Source organism: Suricata suricatta, chromosome 1 (genome assembly GCF_006229205.1).
Source record: "Suricata suricatta isolate VVHF042 chromosome 1, meerkat_22Aug2017_6uvM2_HiC, whole genome shotgun sequence".
Classification (NCBI taxonomy): Eukaryota; Metazoa; Chordata; class Mammalia; order Carnivora; family Herpestidae; genus Suricata; species Suricata suricatta.
In genome coordinates, this window is record NC_043700.1 from 125,975,049 (window position 1) to 125,998,096 (window position 23,048).

General features: G+C 34.9%; 1 protein-coding gene across 2 annotated transcripts in view; it reads left to right on the forward strand.

Moving 5' to 3' along the window:
* The window catches only part of KLHL8 (kelch like family member 8), a 64,133-nt gene that overhangs the window by 32,891 nt on the left and 8,194 nt on the right, over nucleotides 1–23,048 (forward strand). The window contains exons 2-8 of one of the 2 annotated variants that reach the window (XM_029943491.1): nucleotides 4,028–4,393; nucleotides 13,130–13,276; nucleotides 13,358–13,678; nucleotides 14,812–14,850; nucleotides 15,131–15,317; nucleotides 17,750–17,893; nucleotides 18,845–18,956. In XM_029943491.1, the coding sequence (XP_029799351.1) occupies nucleotides 4,181–4,393; nucleotides 13,130–13,276; nucleotides 13,358–13,678; nucleotides 14,812–14,850; nucleotides 15,131–15,317; nucleotides 17,750–17,893; nucleotides 18,845–18,956 (1,163 nt within the window). In that variant the 5' untranslated portion in view covers nucleotides 4,028–4,180. Of the gene's footprint in view, nucleotides 1–4,027; nucleotides 4,394–13,129; nucleotides 13,679–14,811; nucleotides 14,851–15,130; nucleotides 15,318–17,749; nucleotides 17,894–18,844; nucleotides 18,957–23,048 lie in introns of both variants that reach the window. The other variant, XM_029943484.1, reaches the window with a different exon arrangement.

Consider the following 23,048-nt stretch of genomic DNA (forward strand, 5'->3'; position numbering starts at 1 on the left):
GATAAAGAAAGAATTCTGAAAGCAGCTAGGGAGAAAAGGGCCCTCACATACAAAGGGAAACGTATCAGAGTGGTTACAGACCTATCTAATGAAACATGGCAGGCCAGGAAGGAATGGCAGGAAATCTTCAATGTGATGAACAGAAAAAACATGCAGCCAAAAATCCTTTATCCAGCAAGCCTGTCATTCAAAATAGAAGGAGAGATAAAGGTGTTCCCAAATAAACAAAAATTGAAAGAATTCATGACTACCAAACCAGCCCTACAAGAAATCCTAAGAGGGACCCTATGAGGGAAATATTGCAAAGAATACAAGTGCCAGAGACACCACTGTAAACATGAATTCTATGGAGAACACAATGACTCTAAACCCACATTTTTCAATAATAACACTGAATGTAAATGGCCTGAATGCTCCAACCAAATGACACAGGGTAGCAGAATGGATTAAAAAAACAAAATCCATCTATTTGCTGTCTACAAGAGACTCATTTTAGACTGGAAGATACCTTCAGGTTGAAAGTAAAGGGATGGAGAAATATCTATCATGCGACTAGAAGCCAAAAGAAAGCTGGAGTAGTCATACTAATATCAGACAAACTGGACTTTAAAGTAAAGGCAGTAACAAGAGATGGAGAAGGACATTATATAATAATTACAGGGTCTCTCCATCAGGAAGAGCTAACAATTATAAATATCTATGTGCCAAATTCGGAAGCGCCCAAATGCATAAAACAGTCACAGACAGGAACAATCTTATTGATAAGAATGTGCTAATTGCTGTCTGTCTTTTTAAATCTATGAGACTTAATTTGTGCTCTAACATCTAGTCTGTCCTGGAAAATGTTCCACATTCATTTGAGAAGAATATGTATTGTGTTGTTGAGTGGAGTGTTCTTTATAGATAGTCTTAGATCTAGTTGGTTTATTGTGTTATTTAAGTCCTCTATTCTGTTTATTGTCAATGGAGTATTGAAGTCTCCAGTTGTTATTATGGAACTGTTTATTTTTTACTTCAGTTCTGTTTTTGCTATATGTATGTTCATGATCTGTCATTATATGTATATTTTCTTTCTGTATTGATCATTTTGTTAATATGTAATATCCTTTTGTTTTTGTAACATTTTTTGACTTAGTCTGTTTTATCTGGTATACCCGTATTTGTTCTCTTTTGGTTACTGTTGGCATGGAACACATTTTTTTCCATCCTTTCATTTTAACTTATGTCTTTGGATGCAATTAGTAATTATTAAGTTTTGATTAAAAACTTTTGATTTTGTATTAAAATTTTTAATGGGAGCTCAGTCGGTTAAGTGGCCGACTCTGGCTCAGGTCATGATCTCATGGCTCATGGGTTCGAGCCCTGCATCAGGCTCTGTGCTGACAGCTCAGAGCCTGGAGCCTGCTTCAGATTCTGTGTCTTCCTCTCTCTCTGACCCTCTCCTGCTCACGCTCTGTTTCTCTCTCTGTCTCAATAGTAAAATAAAACATTTTTTAAAAATTAAAATTTTGAATGTTATTTATTTTTGAAAGGAAGAGAGAGTGCGAGCAGGGGAGAGGCAGAGAGAGGGGGAGACAGATAATCCAAAGCAGGCCCCAGGCTCTGAGCTGTCAGCACAGAGCCCAAAGCAGGGCTCAAATTCATGAACCGGGAAATAATGACCTGAGTCAAAGTCAGATGCTTAACCAACTGAGCTCCTAATTTTATTTTTTTATTATTTGAGATTATTCCCTTGAGTTGTAGAGGAGCCAAATTTTGGTGTTATAAACCAGGGTTACAGTAATACTAGCTTTTACATGAATAATTGTGTTTTCTTCTTTTTTTTTTTTATAAATTTTTTAATGCTTTTTTTAAAATTTATTTTTGAGAGATAGGGCGAGCAGGGGAGGGTCAGAGAGAGAGGGAGACACAGAATCTGAAACAGGCTCCAGGCTCTGAGCTAGCTGTCAGCACAGAGCCCAACGCGGGGCTCGAACCCACGAACCGTGAGATCTGACATGAGCCGAAGCCGGACGCTTAACCGACTGAGCCACCCAGGCCGCCCCTGTGTTTTCTTCTTTAAACGTAGTAGTCTCTTAAATCTGTAGAAAACAAAAAGTGCAGTTACAAACCATTGCTACAGTAATACTAGCTTTTGTAATTATCCATGTATTTAGTTTCATTAAGCTCTTTATTTATCCATACCGCTTTGAGTTATAGTTGAGTGTTCTTTCATTTCACCTTGTAGGACTTTCTTGAATATTTCTTCCAGGCCAGGTCTAATGGTCACTGACTCTTCCAGCTTTTGTTTTTCTGGGAATGTCTTACTTTCTCCTGCACTTTTGAAGGTCAGTATTGCCAGATATAATATCTTTGACAATTTTTGTCTTTTAATACTGTGAACATGTATATCTGCCTACCCTGTCTGACTTCTGAAGTTTCTGATAAAAAATCTGTGGTACTCTTATTGAGGATTCCTGTAGCTCACAGTTCATTTTTCTCTTGTTTTTAGGAATTTATTTTTATCTTTGTGTTTTGAAGGGTTGATCATAATGTCTTGACATGGTTTCTTTTGAGTTCCTTTTTCTTAGAACTTAATGCTTATATTGATGTTTTTAATCAAATTTGGGATGTTTTCAGGTATTATTTCTTTAAATATTCTCTCTTCCCCTATATCTCTCTTATTCGTCTAGGATTCTCATAATGTGCATGATGGTCTGTTTGCTGGGGCATAGGTCTTTTACGTTTTGTTCATGTTTTTCAGTCTTTTCCTTTTTTTTCTTCAGTATTTTCCTGAGAGTTGATATTGCCCATTGTCTTGTCTTAATGTGTGATAATTCTTTTCTTCTGCCTGTTCAGATCTGTCACTGAGTCTCTCTAGTGAATTTTTCATTTCAGTTATTGTACTTCTTACTTCCAGAAACTCTTTTTGGTCTCTATTTAGTTCTTTTTCTTTTTTGATAGTATTGGTTGTTTTCCTGATTCTCTTTATATCTTTAGTTCTTTGAGCATCTTTAAGAGAATTATTTTAAAGTCTACTATAAATTCCATTAATTCCTTTTCGGTACAGTTTGTTGTACTCCCCCCTCCACCCCACCCCTTGAATGGGCCATGTTTCCGTTTCATTGTTGAACACTGGGCATTTGAATCTAGTAATGTAATAAATCTAGAAATCAGTGTCCAGGTTAATCTGATTCTTTAAGATCTGTTATTTTTTGTTTTTGTATTTTTTGATTGCTGTAAGCCATCTCTGTGCTGAAGATCAGACTGAGGTATATAATTTAAAGTGTTCTCAGTTCTTTTCTGAGCATTTCCCTTGGCACACATTGTCACTTTCTAATTTTCCTTATATATGTTTTTGTTTTTTATTGTCTTGACTGTGAAAAGGAGAAGAAGGGGAACAAACAAATAGAATGGGGAGGAAGGGCATGAGCCTTTTAAGTCCCCTGCAGGGCACTTCAGCTGAGAGGGAGGGACTTGCAACAATATGTGGAGGTGTATTAACAATGAGTGTCTACCTCTTTATCAGCACTTCTGTGATCAGAAGCAGTAGTTAACATTCAGCAGAGATCCCTGATATTTGGAGAACTAGGTCCTAACTTTGCCCACCCCAACTCCTGAACATTGTGTAAGCTGCTCCAGGAACATGCACGCTGCTGCTTACTTGCCAGCTGACCGAGGATGTAGGGATGGGCAGCTGCTACTATCCTTAAGAGCTGAAGTTGACAAAATTAATCTGTCTTTCCCTTAAGTTGCAAGCTTACTCTACAGTTTGATTCTGCCACTACAATTTTTGCCTCAGTGGGGGAGACAGATTCCTGCTACTTCTATTCCACCATCTTCTCAGAATTTTCAAATTAGATTTTAAAGGAGTTCCTTCACTGAAATAATTAGATGAGGTAATTATTACATTTAGTGTAGGGCTGCAAAATTACGTGTCCTTTTATAATAGTAACTTATGTGGTCATTTTATATATGTAGTTTTGGTAAACTGTAATTACTAGTGATACTTTTTTTGTTTTTATGTGTTTTGCTGTTTATTTTTCAGTCTCAGCCAATTGGACAATGGCAGTTTGAGTGAGTTTTGAAAAACGTCTGAAGGTTAGTGGGCTGCATCTACTTTCTGCTTCCTCCACACCCTTTTTAAGAGAATAAATGGAATGTTTGAGAAGAGAGCTATATTAAAAGAAGAGTGTTGCAAATGGCTTCAGAATCTGTGAATGCAAAACAAGCTAGGACTCACTGCACAAAGGGAAAAAGGCAACAGCACCAGCAAATAAAGAATAGGTCTTCAGTTACTGATGGTGATGGAGAAGACTCCTTTATCTTTGAAGCAAATGAAGCTTGGAAAGATTTTCATGGTTCCCTTCTTCGGTTTTATGAAAATGGAGAACTGTGTGATGTCACACTAAAGGTGAGACTGTCTTGTCTTCTTTTTCAGACTCCTTATTATATTATGAAAAATAAGTTTATAATAAACTTTATTATTTTTAGAATAACTTAATAACAATCCATATAAATGTTAAGTGAAAAATAAGGATATGCCACTTTAGGGCAAGTGAAAACTAAACTCATAACTTTGTTTATTATGTAACTTAAGCAATAGGTTGAAATAAAGTCTCCCAAAAAGTCAGTGGTTGAAAACTAAAATACTATGTTTTAGACAGTGACAGAGGAGCCTGGGTGACTCAGTTGGTTATGCATCCAACTCTTGATTTCAGCTCAGGTCATGAGCTTGTGATTCATGGAGTCAAGCCCATGGGGTCTGCCTTGGCAGAGCCGAACCTGCTTGGCATTCTCTCTCTCCCTCTCTTTCTTCTCCTACCCTGCTTGTTCTCTCTCTCTCTCTCTCTCTCTCTCTCTATCTCTCTTTCTCTCTCAAAGTAAACAGACATGAAAAAATTTAAAAATAAACAGTGACAGAGATCATTAGGAATGAGAAACACTTCATTAATTTAATTTAAGACTGATTAGGTTTTTGTGAGGAATAATTGAATTGATACAAGTAGAATCCTTATGGCAGTGCTTGGCACATAATAATAAATATCAGCTCTTTGGATCATTATGTTATAGTACTATAATAATTCCAAGGGTATCAGATAATTCTGCTATAGTATATTCTGTTCCTATTCATTAGGAAGTATTACAACTTAATCTTTTAACAGATCAGTTATTGGATTTGTTTCTTAATTCTAATTCAACATTTCTTCAGCTTTCAGAATCTAATTGTCATAGAACCATTAAGTCAAATAGGACAACAGATAATTCATAATGCCTTGTTCAACATAAATTTCACTTTTTATATTCATATAACCTTGAGGATTATTCTGTAATATAAAGTCATCTCCTTTAAAAAATTTTTTAATTTATAGTTTATTCAGCTCCTTTTTTTAAATTAGTGTGTTTCTTTTGATCATTATTGCTTTTAAGGCAAACATTTTAGAAAGACAGTTATTGGGGTGCTCAGCTGGCTCAGTCGGTGAAGTGTGCAACTCCTGATCTCAAAGTTGTAAGTTTGGACCCTATGTTGGGTATAGAGATTACTTAAAAAGAAAATCTTTTTTTTAAAAAAGACAATATCCAAATTTATTTTATTGTTCATATATAAGGTTATTAGCTAACTTTAAAATTCCAAAATGAGCACTTATGTGAGAAACAAAAAAGTGTTTATTTTGCAGATACTTGCTAAGGTCTTACCTTAGTATATGGCAAGTATAAATAAATGAATAATATTCTGTTCTTGCCTGGAGGGTATTTGAAATTTATCCAGATAAAGGCACATAACACACCTAACTGTAATTTAGTGATTGTCATTTTTGTGTTATTTTTATGGCAGCAAAGGAGAAAATCTATGAATTATGCCTGAAAGATGATTGGAAAGGCTTCACATAAGAGATTATTATCTTGAGGTCATTTTAGGGAGCGGTAAAACTTGCTTATATATTGTTTATTAGGGATAACGTTTTCTTTTTTAATTTATATTTTAGATGTTTATTTCGAGAGAGCAAAAGCAGGGGAGGGAGCAGAGAGACAGAGGGAGAGAGAGAATCCTAAGCAGGCCCCACTCCCAGCATGCAGCATGGAGCCTGACGGGGGGCTTGATCCCACCACCTTGGGATCATGACCTGAGCTGAAATCAGGAGTTGGTCGCTTAACTGACTGAGCCACCTAGGCGCCCCAGTGAGAACATGTTAATACTATATCCAGTAGCAGGTCTAAAATTACATAGGGAGGAGGCTTTGCTTGGATAAAGGACGTGGGAATTTGTCTTGCAGAGGTTGCATAGCACTCGTGCCTAAATTATACATTCTAGATCAACAAAAGTCATGTTTACAAAGATGCTTCTACTCCTTTTTGGTAGTTTGAGGAAATGTAATTGTTTTTATTAAAGATCATAGTTAATTTTACTTGAAGAGGTTAACAGATTATTTGAGGAAGGAAAGCCTCTACATCACCTGTTGATGCCTCCACTGAATATATTCATACTGTTTGGCTTCTTTTTTTTTTGAAAATACATATTTCTGTGATTTTTAAAAATAAATATTTATAGGATTTTAATAAATATTGTCAAGATTGGGTTACCATTTTTTGGTGTCGAACTTTCAAATAACCAGGTAAGAATAAGTACTCTGAAAGATTACAGAGAAACAAAATATGTCAACTGCATTATAGTACCATACTTCTAAGAGGTAGAAATGATAAAATTATTGCCCTTATAAATGTAACAGATAACTCCTGATCAGAAGACAGACATAATCTGATGAAATGATAAATGAGGTGATTGTGTTTTTAACACTTAAGCATTCTATGTTAAACAGTCTAATAAATGTTCATTTTTCTGACATTCAAGTAATAAATTGATATTTTGACTTTTTTCATGTTGCTCAGGTGTTTTTAAATATTTGTATTAGTAGATTCTTGTTTATTTGACCCCTAAAATGCTATCCATTATTTTTATTGTACAGGTGTTTTTTAATAATGAATGTAGTAAGATTAACCAAGATTGTAGAACAGTGAATGTGGCTAGAATGTGATAATTCACTATAAATGAGCCAAATTATCTTGAGTCCTGTACATTTAACCCCTTCTTGACGTTGGCTAAAAAACACTATTTTGGCTATTTGAAACTGATTAAAATTGGTGGATTATAGAAAAGAGTAGCTAAGAGGTTAAAAGGACAAAATTACAAGGGATTAAAACTGAGAAATTAGAATATAGCTTCTAAACAATTATAAAAGACTTGGGCATATGGATTTTTTTCTTCCACTCTGTTTCACTGTCTTCTGCATTTTATTTCAAGGTAGTTCTCAAACACTTAATTTAAATTACTAAGTGGCATAATTATAAACATTTCAAACGGATACACTTTAGTTTTTGTTTTAATGATTGAAAACAATTTTAGTATGTTTGCAAATTCTTTTTAATAGTCTAAGTTAATGGGATTTTACAGTGTATATAATACTTAGTAGTAAAGTGAACCTATGTAAAAACAACTAGTTCACAAAAGAATAGTTACCCAAATGACCAAATTTTTAAAAAGTATTAAGGGACACGTGGGTGGCTCAGTTGGTTAAGCGTCCCACTCCTGATTTCAGCTCAGGTCATGATCTCACAGTTTGTGGGTTCTAGCTCCGCATCGGGCCCTGTGCTGACAGTGTGGAGGCTGCTTGAGATCCTCTCTCTCTGCTCCTCTCTATCAGCTTCTCTCTCTCTCTCAAAAAAATAAGTAAACTTAGGGAAAAAGAGTAGGCCTGTTATCTGTTAAAAAAAAAAAATAGCCAAGAAATAAAAATGTAATTAATTAGAAAATTGTTTACTTATCAACACTGAATATTTTAAATATATATATTGCTTTTGAAATTTTAGTAAAGGGTGGTATTTTTTCTTCTTCTAAGATTTTATTTAAATTCAAGTTAGTTAACATATAGTGTAGTATTGGTTTCAGGAGTAGAATTTAGTGATTTACAACTTGCATGTAACACCCAGTGCTCATCACCAGCAGTGCATTCCTTAATGCCCGTCACCCATGTAGCTCATTCCCTACCCACCTGCCTTTATCAACACTCAGTTTGTTCTCTGTTTTTAATAGTCTCCTTTGGTTTGCCTCCCTCTCTGTTTTTATCTTATTTTTGGTGAGGGAGATATTCTTAAACACTTTGTCGATATGTAAATTGACTCACTTTTTTGCAGACAGTTTGGCAGTATGTATCAAGAACTATAAAAAGTTTATACTTTATGGTTCATTCATTCTGCTTTTTCAGATTTTTATCTCTGAAATATTCTGAAATGCTGAAAAAACTTTTTGCTCTAAAATACTATTTGTATTGAAAATATGAGCCTGGGTGGCTTAGTTGGTTAAGCATCCGACTTCTGCCAGGTCATGATCTCACGGTTAGTGAGTTTGAGCCTCATTCTGGGCTTGGTGCGGACAGCTCAGAGCCTGGAGCCTGTTTCAGATTCTGTCTCTGTCTCTCTACCCCTTCCTGCTTGCTCTCTCTCTTTCTTTCTCTTTTTCTCTCAAATATAAATAAATACAAAAAAATTAATAATATGGAAAAGTTATGTAAATGGCTAATATTTAGAATGGTTAAATAAACTGTTACATCCACATATAGAATAGCCAATAAGCATGGAGGTTACAAAAGTTTTCAGAAATTTAGGAGGTCAGTCTTAATTATGTTTGATAATACATAGAAAAAAAGATGGAGGGGCTTGAGTTCGAGCTTCACCTCAGGCTCTGTGCTCACAGCTCAGAGCTTGGTGGTGGAGCCTGCTTCAGATTCTGTGTCTCCCTTTCTGCCTCTCCCCTATGCATACTCTGCCTCTCTCAAAAATAAACAGACGCTTAAAAAAAAAAACGGAGGGGTGCCTGGCTGGCTCATTCAGTAGAACATGTGACTCTCGATCTTGGGGTTGTATGTTTGAGCCCCATGTTGGGTGTAGAGATTACCTAATAAAATCTATAAGGAAAAAAAAATACCAGCAGGTTTATAGTGTTTGTTGAATTATGAGCAAAAGTTTTCTCCAATATTTTTCTGTCCTTTGTATACTGAATATGTGTTTTAGTCAGGGGAAAAAAGAAAACTTAAAAGGCAGTTACTTTGTAGAATAATAGGTTCATTTTGTATGTTAGACCTGAAAGTTAATGGAATTTTCAATGTTGTTTAGTTAATGTTCTTCTTATGTTTAGCTCATTTTACCTTATAATTCATTAGATCATTTACTGGTTTCAGAGTTCTGCTTACTTTATCATGTAGTTTTTCTGGTTGGATTTAAATGTTGAATCAGGGGTGCCTGGGTGGCTCAGTCAGTTGAGCGTCCGGCTTCGGCTCAGGTCATGATCTCACAGTCTGTGGGTTCGAGCCCCACGTCAGCTGACAGCTGAGAGACTGGATTCCTGCTTTGGATTCTGTGTCTCCCTCTCTCTCTGTCCCTCCCCTGTTCACACTCTGTCAAAATTAAATAAACATTTTAAAAAATTAAAAATAAATAAATATTGAATCAGCAATAAAAATTAAGGGTGATTGACTTCCCCCTGTGCCCCTCCTCCCTTCACATGTTGAAAGGGAGATGCTTTCCCAGTCTAAAAGCTTTAGTTTCATAGTATGTAGTTTGATGGAAAATTCCTAAAAGTTTTGGTTAGTATCTTGTATTTCAGGGGTTTTTTTTTAACATTTATTTATTTTTGAGAGACAGAGACAGAGTAGAGTGTGGAGGTTGGGGGCACAGAGAGAGGGAGACATAGAAGCCCAAGCAGGTTCCAGGCTCTGAGCTGTCAGCACAGAGCCCGATGTAGGGTTTGAACCCATGAACCATGAGATTGTGACCTGAACCAAAGTTGGTTGCTTAACCAACTGAGCCACCCAGGCACTCCTCAAGTGTTTTTTTTTAATTGTTTTTATTTATTTGTTTTAAAAAGATCCTTGTATTAATGTTGTTACTCTGCATATTTCACTAATTAAACTTGACATGTTCCGTGCTTTTATCCCTTGGGCACCTTGAATTTTTTTTTTTTTTTTTTTAGTTTATTTTGCAGAGAGAGAGAGAGTGCACATGTGAGCAGGGGAGGGACAGAGAGAGGGGGAGAGAATCCCAAGCATGGTCCACACTCAACCAGAGGCTGGGGCTGGATCTCACAACCGTGAGATCTCACAACCAACCATGAGATCAGGATTATGAGATCAGGACCTGAGCCGACATCAAGAGTGGGATGCCTAATCGCCACCTACATGCCCCTGGCATTATTCATATGTTTGTTGATTTAATAAAAAAAATAAATTAGAAAATTCATTAGTATCAAGGATACTATAGTACTTATGTTTATTAAATAGTTTATTTTTAATAATTTTAAATGTAAATGTTACTATTTTATAAATACTAATATTGGTGTTTTAATATTTTATGTTAATACCAACATAACATATTTATTTACTAAATACTATAATATTTATTTAAAATTCTCTGGTAATGTCTACTATTTTTAAATTTTTGTATTTTTCACCCAATTTCAAACATGTAGTCTTTATACTCTGACTTCTTTCATTTCTAAGTTTCTGGTGAAATGTTTTTGGTAATTAATAATTATTTTTATGTACTAGATCAGAAGAATGTAGAAATAAAATTTCAGTAATATAACAAGACTGTATAGTGTCAAAGGAGAATTAATGTATAAAAAGCCAACTGTTTTAAAAAAAAAAAGCCAACTGTTTTGATGTTGCTATTTCATACACACAGCTCAAAGACCTTTTTAAAGTTAAGATGGGTATTCTTTCTAAAAGGGCATATGGGGGTGTGGTTGTGCATGTATTAAATATTCCAAGTTTTAGTTTCTTTGAATCAAGAAAATTAAAATAGAGTTGTTGAGGGACAAAGTCTTATTATGAACAGTATGAAAATAAGTTGTGGACCATTGATTTGTACAGTTTGGGTGAGAGGCAATGTTAAAATAACATTTATCTGGAGATTGCAGAATTCTGTTTTATGTAAGAGAGTGTTGGCAAGTTGTTTAAGCAGATTTATGTCATTAGGTTTATAGATATTTACATAGACTCTAAATCTCAATTGTGGCATGTGCAGAAAATTTTTTGAAAGGGTATTTTTTAGCCTGTTTTTAGAATGTTTAATATCAGATTTCAGTTCCCATTTTAGGGCCAAAGTGAATTTGAAAACATGTCAAGCTTTCTGCTTTAGTATAGGTTGCAACTTGAGTCTCAGTAGAATCTGAATCCTACCTTGTGGAATCTATGAAAAAATTAAGTACAGTATAACCAACAGAGATGATAATCTTGTATTTGTTGAAGGGATATTCATTTTTCCTCCACATTAGTGAGAAAAGGTCGAGGAGGAACATTTATAAACAAAGCATTTATATATTATAATATTCCTCAGTTCTTTTTCTTTAGAAGTTCTTGTTTTAAAATTCATTCCCAAATAGTGACACACAACTCTTAAGTATTACATAGTCAAAATGCTACATGAAAACAGGAATATTGGTAAAACACTAGCCTTACTGTATTTAAATATTACCTAACATAAAGTGCTCGGAAAACTGGATAACTACTACTGTGTTAATAAGGAGATAACTGGTACTCAGTACCAGAACTTAAGATGGAAATAAAGATGAGAGTATAAAACATAAAGCCATAAAAATACTAGAATACCTGAAGTTAATATGCTTATACATTAAGCATAGCACTGAAGACAGAAATCATAAAGACAAAGATTGGTTTGACTGTGTAAAAGTCTGCAGAGGGTGAATAAAAAAGCGCAACATAAAAGAGAAAAGTTTGATCTATGTATGACAAATTACTCACACTCTAAATATATGAGGAGTTCTTACAAAAACATAAAAAAAGTTTATAGAAGAGATACAAGTAGCCCAAAATTAATGATGATTCGATGGTATTAGTACATGATAGACTAAGACAGTGAGATAATATTTTCATTTATTAAATTAACAAATACTTTTTAATAAGTTAGTACTCAGAATATGGCACAAATATTGTAGGTAGATCAGAGATGGACAATTTATCAGTCTGTATCCAAATTGTGCCTATCCTTTGAAATACCATTTCTTTTTAGAAATTTATCTGTAGGAAACAATAGAGTATGAATAAAGTTTCAATTACAGCAAAACTGTACTATAGTGTGATTAGAAGACCATTGACGATAGTTTAATTTCTTAGGAAATAAGGTAAGATTTCAGTGTTTAAGTTTGTTTATTTAGAGCAGGTGAGGGGCATAGAATCTCAAGCAGGCGCCACACTATCAGGGCTCCAACTCACAAAGTGTGAGATCATGACCTGACCTGAAATCAAGAGTCAGACATTTAACCAACTGAGCCACCCAGGTGTCCCTTCATTATTATTATGTTTTTTATTATATTATTTAAAAATAATTTAATAAGGAATGAAAAAACTTTGGTTAAGCTCATAGTAAATCCTACTAAATAGTGCTCTGCTTGTGCTTTAGTTTTTTCACTGATAAATTGTGGGTAATAATATAGCGCCTACTCATGGGGGAATTGGGACAGTTAACATGTGAAAAGCAGAATAGTTCCTGACATGATGACTGCAGTTGATAATACAGTGTTGTGTATTTGGAAGTTACTGAGAGGAAATCTTAAAAGCTCTTTTTACAGGGAAAGAAAAAAAAAATCGGAATTATGTGAGGGGTTAGATATTTACTAAATATTGTAATCATTTCATAATATATACGTATGTCAAATCAGTATGTTGTTTAACTTTTAAACTTACATAATGTTAGATGTCAATTATATCAACAAAACTGGAAAATTTTTTTTAGAAAAGGGACTCACCAAAAACAAGAATAGTGCCCAAGTAGTGCGTGCTAGATAATGTATGCTGTTCTTATTCATTCACAGAACGCTCCTGAAATTTGAGATAATACAGAAAACCAGTGTGCTGTCTATACATTGTAAATATATGTGTAGAAGATAAGGGGCTAATTTTGAAGAAGGAAGTAGCCTGACTTTAAGAAACTTGCCTACATTAAAATAAGTGATCAAAGGATTACACTGTTAAACAAATACACTAAATCTGTGTGTTTTTGTTCCTGCTACAACATATGCTCCATACTGATGTGAAACTGATTTTGATATTAAACTGTCTCCTTTGTTTGTTTTGAACAGGTTGGCTCAAAGCTAATCTCTTGTCACAAACTAGTATTGGCTTGTGTTATCCCCTACTTCAGAGCCATGTTTCTCTCTGAAATGGCTGAAGCCAAGCAAGCACTGATTGAGATCAGAGATTTTGATGGTGATGCAATCGAAGACTTGGTAAAGTTTGTCTATTCTTCACGGCTCACTTTGACTGTTGACAATGTCCAACCTCTTTTATATGCGGCCTGTATTCTACAGGTTGAACTGGTGGCTAGAGCTTGTTGTGAATACATGAAGTTACATTTTCATCCCTCCAACTGCCTGGCAGTAAGAGCCTTTGCAGAAAGTCACAATCGAATAGACTTAATGGACATGGCGGATCAGTATGCCTGTGAGCATTTTACTGAAGTAGTGGAGTGTGAAGACTTTGTAAGTGTGTCACCCCAGCATCTCCATAAGCTTTTGTCCTCCAGTGATCTAAATATTGAGAATGAAAAGCAGGTCTATAGTGCAGCCATCAAGTGGCTTCTTGCCAATCCTCAGCATCATTCCAAATGGTTGGATGAAACACTTGCACAGGTAGGGGCTGAAATAAGATTGTGTATAGAAATAAAATGATGTGGAAGCAAATTAAAATGTGTCATTTATCAAGAAAAGTGCAGACTACCTGAAGGAATGTAGAAATCATTGTGTAATACGATGGGGAAATGGCTTTCAGTTTACTTTTCTGTTTACTCACTATGCTATTTAAGAATAAGTCTGGGTTCCATTTATTAGAAATGTCATTCTTTGCTTTTTAACCTGAATGTGTTTTGGGTTTGTTTGTTTGTTTGTTTGTAAAGTTTATTTACTTATTTTTGAGAAAGAGAGAGCAAGCACAAGTTGGAGAGGAGTAGAGAGAAAGAAAGAGAGCAAGACACAGAATCTGAAGCAGGCTCCAGGCACTGACTGTCAGCCTAGAACCTGACGCGGGGCTCGAACCCATGAGTTGTGAGAGCATGGCCTGAGCCAAAGTTGGAATCTTAACCAATTGAGCCACCCAGGCGCCCCTAACCTGAATGTTTAAAATAGCCCTGTGAGATTGCAATAATGAATATTTTATCTATGCTGATAGAAAATGGGTCTGAGGAAACAGCTCTAAGTAACTATTGTTTTATAATGAAGTTTCTAAATTTTAGTGAATTACTTTCCTATTTGGAAAGAACCACAAGACATCACTTTCCATTTTCTTTCCTCACCACAGTTTCACTTTTATAACCTCAGAAACATGGCTCTTTTTGTTTGTTTACTTACAGGTAGGGAGATAATAAATAGGCCTTACAATTACTTTGAATAGAAGTTTGTCAACAAAACAGTTTTATCATCTTGCAGCTATACCTTGTTTGTAAATGCAGCTGTATCTCATTGTGAATGCTTATGTACTTTTAACTCAAAATCGTATTACCTGGTTTGATCATCACCTTTATTCTCTAGAAAATCAATGCATTTTTAAGGGAAGAAGGGTGAGTGCCTCTACTGAAAGAGGGGATGCATCCCTGATTTAGTAGATAATCTTCCAAGGTAATCGATTTGAAGAAACAACACTTGTTTAATATTATCAATGTTTCTGTGTTTAAGAAAGAAATCACATTTCCATTTGTTCAGTCTTAGGTTTAAAAGGCCAAAGAACAAAACATAGCAATTTTGTCTTGATTGCGCCTTTTCTCTAGCAGCAGTGTGGCCTTGTGATTCTGACAGTACCATTTTTGGAAGTAAGTAACTCAAATGAAGATACGAAATTATTTTATCCAGTCTAGTTAAATCTGTTTTTAAAGAGGGGAAGATGCTTGTAACATACAATCTGATTTCATCAGTGCACCATACTGGAAATCACTTTAGAACTTGGCTCATTGAACTTCACTCACATGTTAGAAAGGCTTTGTGAGGTAAATGAGTTTTAAAAAGAGAATGTAAACATACCACAGTTGAAGTAGAGAATGAGCTCTGTAATTACAACTTAAATTTCATATCCACAACTATTCATGATCTTAGGTTCGTTTGCCGCTGTTGCCAATTGATTTTCTTATGGGTGTTGTGGCAAAAGAACAGATTGTCAAGCAAAATCTAAAATGTAGAGATTTATTGGATGAAGCAAGAAATTACCATCTTCACTTGAGTAGCAGAGCAGTACCTGACTTTGAATATTCCATTCGGACTACTCCAAGGAAACATACTGCTGGTAATGAAATTACTCATTTTATCACTTATACTTGAAAGATCTTTGTGGTATTTGAGGATTGGTTAGGTATGCCCAAACTTAATTGTAAGGGTACGCCTCGATGGCTCAGTCAGTTGGACGTCCAGCTCTTGGTTTGGGCTCAGGTCATCATTTCATAGTTTGTGGGTTTGAGCCCCGTGTTGGGCTCTTTGCTGATGGTGTGGAGCCTGCTTGGGATTCTCTCCCATTCCCTCTCTTTATGACCATCTCCCTTGCTTGCTTACTCTCAAAAATAAATAACCTTAAAAAAATAAAAAATTGACTTAGTTGGAAAACATGGCACAGTTTTAGATATTTTTTTCATGTAGTCATTCAGTAAATATTATTTATTACCTACCACATGCCAGGTTCTGGGGTAGGCATCAGAAATGTAGATACACATAGAGTATAGCCAGCCCTATTTTGAGAGAACTTGCAGTCTAGTCTAGGGAAATAGATATGTGAATAAATAAATGCAATGAAGTATTCAGGGATGTTGATATATTCCTAAGTATAATGGGAAATACAAAGAAAAGAGTGGTTATTTTTACTTTGGAAGGATCAGAAAATGTCTTATTTATTTATGTATTAAAATTTTTTTAATGTTTATTATTGAGACAGAGAAACAGAGCATGAGTAGGGGAAGGGCAGAGAGGGAGGGAGACACAGAATCCAAAGCAGGCTCCAGGCTCTGAGCTGTCAGCACAAAGCCTGATGCAGGGCTCGAACCCATGAACCGTGAGATCATGACCTGAGCTGAAGTCAGACGTTTAACTGACTGAGCCACCCGGGTGCCCCATGGAAAGGTTTTAGAGAGAAAGTGAATCTCAGTCTTAGTTTTGAATGATAAACAGATGTTTTCCTAGGTACTAGTTAAGGAAAGGGGTATTCAGTTCTTTTACATCTCTTCAATGCCTAGTACATACCCATGCACTGTGATAGCCCCAAGAAATACAAAATATAAATTAACATATAGTCCTAACCTATCTTGGACTCTGAAGACAGGTATCAGTATAATCATTTCTAAACTGTGTTAAGTGAATGATATTACCAAAAATTGCCATTGGAACATCAAAGATGAGCACTATATGCATGTTGTATGAACATGAAATTTAAGAGAGAGGAAGAAGATCAGATTAGACAGTGCAAGGCCTTAATGCTGTGCTGGCTTTATCCTGTAGGGCATTGGCTCTCAAAGTATAAAGGAAGTGGTGGCCCCTGGCCCAGCAGCATCAGCATTCACTTGGGAACTTGTTACAAATACAGATTCTTGGATTTACCCCATACCTATTGAATCAGAAACTCTGGGAGTCAGGCCTATAAATTTGTGGTTTATGCTTTCCAGGTGATTCTGTAAACTTCACTGAAGTTTTGATATTTGTTAGATTGCTGTGAAATATGTATAATACAAAAATTGCCATTTTAACCATTTAAAAAAATGTTTATCCATTTAGAGAGAGAGTGGGTGAAGCAGGGGAGGGGCAGAAAGAGGAGAGAATCCCAAGCAATCTCTGCACTGTCCATGCAGAGCCAGAGTTGGAGACAGGCTCCATCCCACAAACGGTGAGATCATGATCTGAGGCGAAATCAAGAGCCAGACACTTAACCTACTGAGCCATCCAGGCACTCCTAACCATTTTAAAATGTAGAGTTTAGTGGCATTCACTGAAGTTTTTAAGAACCACAGATGTAGGTAATGGAAAGCCATTGAAAGAGTCCTTTAATTAGTTACTCTGTTGATAATCTAACTATGAGGTGATCAGAAAGGACAGGATTTTGCAATAATTGGGTAATAGGGGATGAGGACCTGAACAAGGCAATGCCAGTGGGAGTAGTGAGGGAGAGGAAAGACATCTCAGTGAAGGAAGAGATTTGTTTGGGTAGGTAAGGAAGGGAGATCCTTTTGAACCTGTTGGGTTTGAGGTGCCGGTGGGACATCAAGTAAGAAAGGTGGCTTAGATACATAGCTTGGAAGGCATTATGGTACAGATACGGATGGAATTTAAAATCAAGGAATGAATGTACTTTTCCTGTTTGATCATGAAGTATGTGAAAAGTAGGCTAAGGATGAAATATGGGAAACATATGAAAGAAATTATTGGAGACAAAAAGAAACTTTTGATATGATGGAAAGTTATGACCTTAGTAAGAGAAATTTTACAGAGTGGGTGAAGATCTAAACCATACTATAATGAGATGTTTGCAAACAGAGATCACGGATATATCCTATTTGAGAAATTCAAATTAGAGGGAAAAAGGAAATCAGATTTTTTAGTAACAATGACATTGAAGTTATCCAAATAATTATTTATTTAGCTGTTCATCAAAATTTTGACTTTCTAAGTATTTTTCCCACACTAATTTAAAAAAAATTAGCTGTAATTTTGATCTCTGTTTTGTGGCTCTACCTTTAGGTGTGCTGTTCTGTGTAGGTGGTAGAGGTGGATCTGGTGACCCGTTTCGCAGTATCGAATGCTACTCTATCAACAAAAACAGTTGGTTTTTTGGGCCAGAAATGAATAGTCGAAGGCGACACGTCGGTGTAATCTCTGTGGAAGGTGGGTCCATTATTGTCTTAAGTCATAGCACGTGATGATAACACTCTTTATGTAAACATTGAGAATTTCTTTCTGTAAGAAAATTGCTAAATTATTAAATGTTTCAGTATATCAATAAAATATTTGGGTGGGTGATTATTTATTTGCCTTAAGCCCAATGATGCTTAGTAAACAATCTCTTGCATGTAGGTGCTTAATGGGAGATGAGTATTAGGGAAAGGGGAGTTAAAATAAAGAGTTAAACTCTTCTGAGTTATATTTGCAAAATAAACTAAGGTAAAGTGTTTATTGAACTCATAAATAAGTATCAGCTTTTTTCTATATCTGTATTATTAAAATTATTTTTTTTACTGATTACTGAAAATGAAATAATTACAGAAACATCGATAAATTCTTAGGAGACTTGAAAAACTAACTTTTTTCTGATTATAGAAGTGTAAATGCTTTTTGGGAGAAAATTTGAAAACATTCTAATAAAAGTAAAAATCATCTATAAGCCAAACACTCAGAAATAATCCTAGTTGACATTTTTATATGGAATCTTTATAATTATTGTATGTGTATTTTTAACAGTTTCATTTAGGAAAAGTTTGATCATATGTGTTGAATTTTATATTTTCTTTATATAACATACTGAGCACTTTAAAAATTTTATCAAATATTCTTTGAAAGCATGATTAGCGATTTCATCTACCAAGTAGTAAAAAGTTGGGAAATCTAAGGTAGGATAGTGTTTGAGCATTTAAATAACTTAATGTATAACAGCATATTTTAGGCATTTTATTAAGTAGAAGCTTATAATTATTTTTATTTGACTAAATGACATTAATTCATGATGTTGAACAGAAGAATAGTTGTTGAAATTATGCTATTCTAATTATATGTTAAGTATAAATACATATAAGAATTTACTGACTTGGAATCAAATGAAAATGCTTCTCTATTTGGCAGGTAAAGTATATGCGGTAGGTGGACATGATGGAAATGAACATTTAGGTAGCATGGAGATGTTTGATCCTCTCACTAATAAATGGATGATGAAGGCTTCAATGAACACAAAGAGGTGAATCAACATGGAAATTTTATTTTGATTTGTTGGAAAATAAGGCTCCCAATAATTGAAAGGGCTAGCTTTCTACTTTTTACACTTTAAAAACTTAAAATACTGGGGCACCTGGGTGGCTCAGTCGGTTAAGTGTCTGACTTCAGCTCAGGTCATGATCATGCAATTCGTGAGTTTGAGCCCCACATCTGGCTCTGGTCTGACAGCTCAGAACCTGGAACCTGCTTCAGATTCTGTGTCTCTGTCTCTCTTTGGCCCTTCCCCGCTTGCACTCTCTCTCTCAAAATAAATATTTAAAAAAAATTTTAAAAACTTAAATTACCTTCTAAACACATTTTGTTAAAGCATCCTTTGAGAATATAGTTTATGTCTTTTTATATTTTAGAATATATATAGTAATGATTGACATAGTTTCTACCTAGACCTGAGCATTGATATATATATTTTTTTTACTTTTAACTCGAAATAATTTTAGGTTTTCAGAAAAGTTGCAAAAATAGTAGAGTTCCTGTATACCAGTGATACTCAACTAAAGATGATTTCTCTCCCTTTGTGGAATACTTGATAATATCTGGAGACATTTTTGGTTGTCATAGTTTGGGGTCAGGAATGTTGGGCGAGTTGCTGTTGGCATCTAGTTGGGAAAGACCAAAGATGTTGCTAAAAATGCTATAATGCACAAGAAAGTTCCCCAGAGCAAAGAATTGTCTAGCCCCAAATGTCATTAGTGCTGAGATAGAGAAATCCTGCTGTATACTTTTTACCTAGCACCTATAATGTTGACATCTTACACCATTGTAGTACAATTATTTGAATCAGGAAACTAACATTAATACAGTGGTATTCATTAATCCATAGACCTTATTCAACTTTTGCCAGTTATTGCACATATTCCTATGCTTTGAGTTGGTTTTTCTTGTCTAATTATATTGGCTATTAATCTAATATAGCATGAATAGTAGCAAATATAGTAGGCATTTTTGTCTGATTCTTGGTCTTAGTGGAAATGTCTCCAATGTTCCCTATTAAATGAGATACTGGCTTTAGGATGAAGGCATAGGTATTTTACCATGTTAAGAAAATATCTCTCATTTTTTATTTATTATTTTTTATTATGAGCATTAATATTTAAAATTTTTATCTACAGTAAATTTAAATATATGATGATAAGTGGATCAGTCTAAAGAGGAGAAAGATTTTCAGTAACATGACTTAGTGGATGTTGACTAGCCTATTCAGAATTTTTTAAATGACTATTCTGAATGTTAAATTTTCAGGTTTATTAAGGTGGATGGATTGTTAATATTTGATCAAATTAAGGTTCAAAAGCATAGTCTAAATCTATAGGCAGTGATACCTAAAAATATTAAGGTTACAGGTTAAAGTCTGCTTTAGGTATTATGAAATATGAATTATATCAGTACAACATGGTGGAAAACCAGGTTTGCAATTAATTCATGTTTCTTATGGAGAAGAATACTTGAACCAATATGAAGCACAGCTCTTAAAAAAAAAACAAAAGGAAAATGAATATAATTTAGTTGCCAAACTTGAGACGTGGAGCCTTTAGATCAAGGAAGATTGTAGTGGTATTCTTTGTGCTGATCTGTCTGTATCTATCGCTGGGGTCTCAGTGGGATATACAACACCATTTGGGATATGGGAATAAATGTTACACTCTATACTTTTATTGCATCCTTTTAAATTTATTCTAAATTGGATCTTTTAATGAGCATAACCTGTTAATACAGTACTATATGTCTATAATTTGAAAATAATTATGGTAAATGAGGGTGCATGAAAATTGTCATAAATGTGACAGTTATAACCTGGGGTGCATGTAAGCACAAGCAGGTTAGTAAGAAATCTGAAAACTGTCGTATAAAAAATTGTTGGAGATTTTTGGTTTGGAGAGAGGATTTATTTTAAATTTTTATATTTTTAATGTTTTATTTATTTTTGATACAGAGAGAGACAGAGCATGAGAGGGGGAGGGGCAGAGAGAGAAGGAGACACAGAACAGGAAGCAGGCTCCAGGCTCTGAGCTGACTGTCAGCACAGAGCCTGACACCGGGCTCGAACCCACGAATGTGAGATCTGACCTGAGCCGAAGTCGGAGGATTAACCGACTGAGCCACCCAGGCTCCCCGAGAGAGGATTTATTTTATTTTACTTCCGGTGTAATTACTATACTGTGTTATTATTAGTTTCAGGTGTACAATATAGTGATTTAACAGTTCCATATATTACTCTGTGCCCATCAAGATAAGTGTACTCTTAATCCCCTTTACCTGTTTCACCCCTTCCCTACCCACCTCCCCTTTGGTACCATCTGTTTGTTCTCTATATTTAAGAGTCTGTCTTTTGGTTTGTTTCTCATTTTTTTTCCTTTGTTTTTTCCCCTTAAATTCCACATATGAGTGAAATCATATGGTATTTGTCTTTCTCTGGCTGGCTTATTTTGCTTAGCATTATACCCTCTAGTTACATCTATATTGTTGCAGATGGCAAGATTTCATTCTTTTATGGCTGAGTAATATTTTCTGAATATATATATATATACACCACATCTTCTTTATCCATTCATCTATTGACAGATACTTGGTCAGCTTCCGTAGTTTGGCTATTATAAATAATGCTGCAGTAAACATATGGGAGCATATAGTCCTTCAAATTAGTGTTTTTATATCATTTGGGTAAATACCCAATACTGGGTCTTAGGGTAGTTCTATTTTTAGTTTTTTGAAGAACCTCCATACTGTCCTCCATAGTGGTTGAACCAGTTTGCATTCCCACCAACAGTGCACAAGGGTTCCTTTTATTTCGTATCTTTGCCAACACTGTTGTTTCTTGTGTTTTTGATATTCAACCATTCTGAAAAGTGTGGAGTGGTATCTCATTGTGGTTTTGATTTGCATTTTTCTGATGATCATTGATGTTGAGTATCTTTCCATGTGTATTTTGGCCATCTGGATGTCTTCTTTGGAAAAATGTCTGTATGTGTCTTATGCCCACTTTTAAATTGGATTATTGTTATTACTATTATTATTTGGTGTTTAGTTGTAGAAGCTCTTTATATATTTTGGATACTAGCCCTTTATTGGATATGTCATTTGCAGATATCTTCTATTCAATAGATTTTAGTTTTGTTGGTTGTTTCCTTTGCTGTGCAGAAGCTTTTTATTTTGATGTAATCTCAATAGGTTATTTTTGCTTTTGTTTCCCTTGCCTCAGGAGACATAACTAGAAAGATAGTCCTATGATCAGTGTCAGAGAAAATACTGCCTTTGCTCTCTTCTAGGATTTTTATGGTTTTCAGGCCTTACATATTGGTCCAAGTCTTAGCTAAAAACCAGCTTAGCATGATAAGAAAGGCAAGGGTGTAAACATTAAAAATGTACTTGAATGTGGGAAGACCTTTATCGGTGGTTCATATCTTATTCGACATGAGAAAATTCATACTGGAGAAAGAAAATCTCTAGTATTGTAATGAATGTAGACAATCCTGGGCTTCTAAGTAAACTCTTATGGGATATCAGAGAATTACTAGAAGAGAACTTTGTGACTATAAGAAGTATAGGAAGGCATCAGAAAATTCATTCAGAAGAAAGGCCACATTAATATAATATGTAATACTTTTCTATTTATCTTAAAAAAAAGTACTTAGGAATTTTCTCCCATGTCTTAATCTAGGCATTAGAATTTAAACTATTGATAGTTACTATGTAGCATAAATTCAGTTCTATTAAAGTATAAAAATGTTATTTCTAGGTAAGTGACAGGTAATAGTATATTTTAAGACCAGTTTTTTTCTTCCCTAGGACTCTTTGTCCTTGTGAAGAAAAAGAAAGTTAAAAATCTCTTTTCAGCAGAACTCTCTTCATATTCCCATCTAATATCTCATAACATGAGAAGAAAACCCAGTTAAAAACACTTCATGTTAAATGAAAATAGAAAATTAGATGGCATTGTATCCTCATGTGCAGTTCAGTTTAAAATTTCTCTGAGGTGCCTGGGTAGCTCAGTTGGTTAAGCATCTGACTTTGACTTAGGTCATGGTCACATGGTATGTGGGTTCAAGCCCCACCAGTG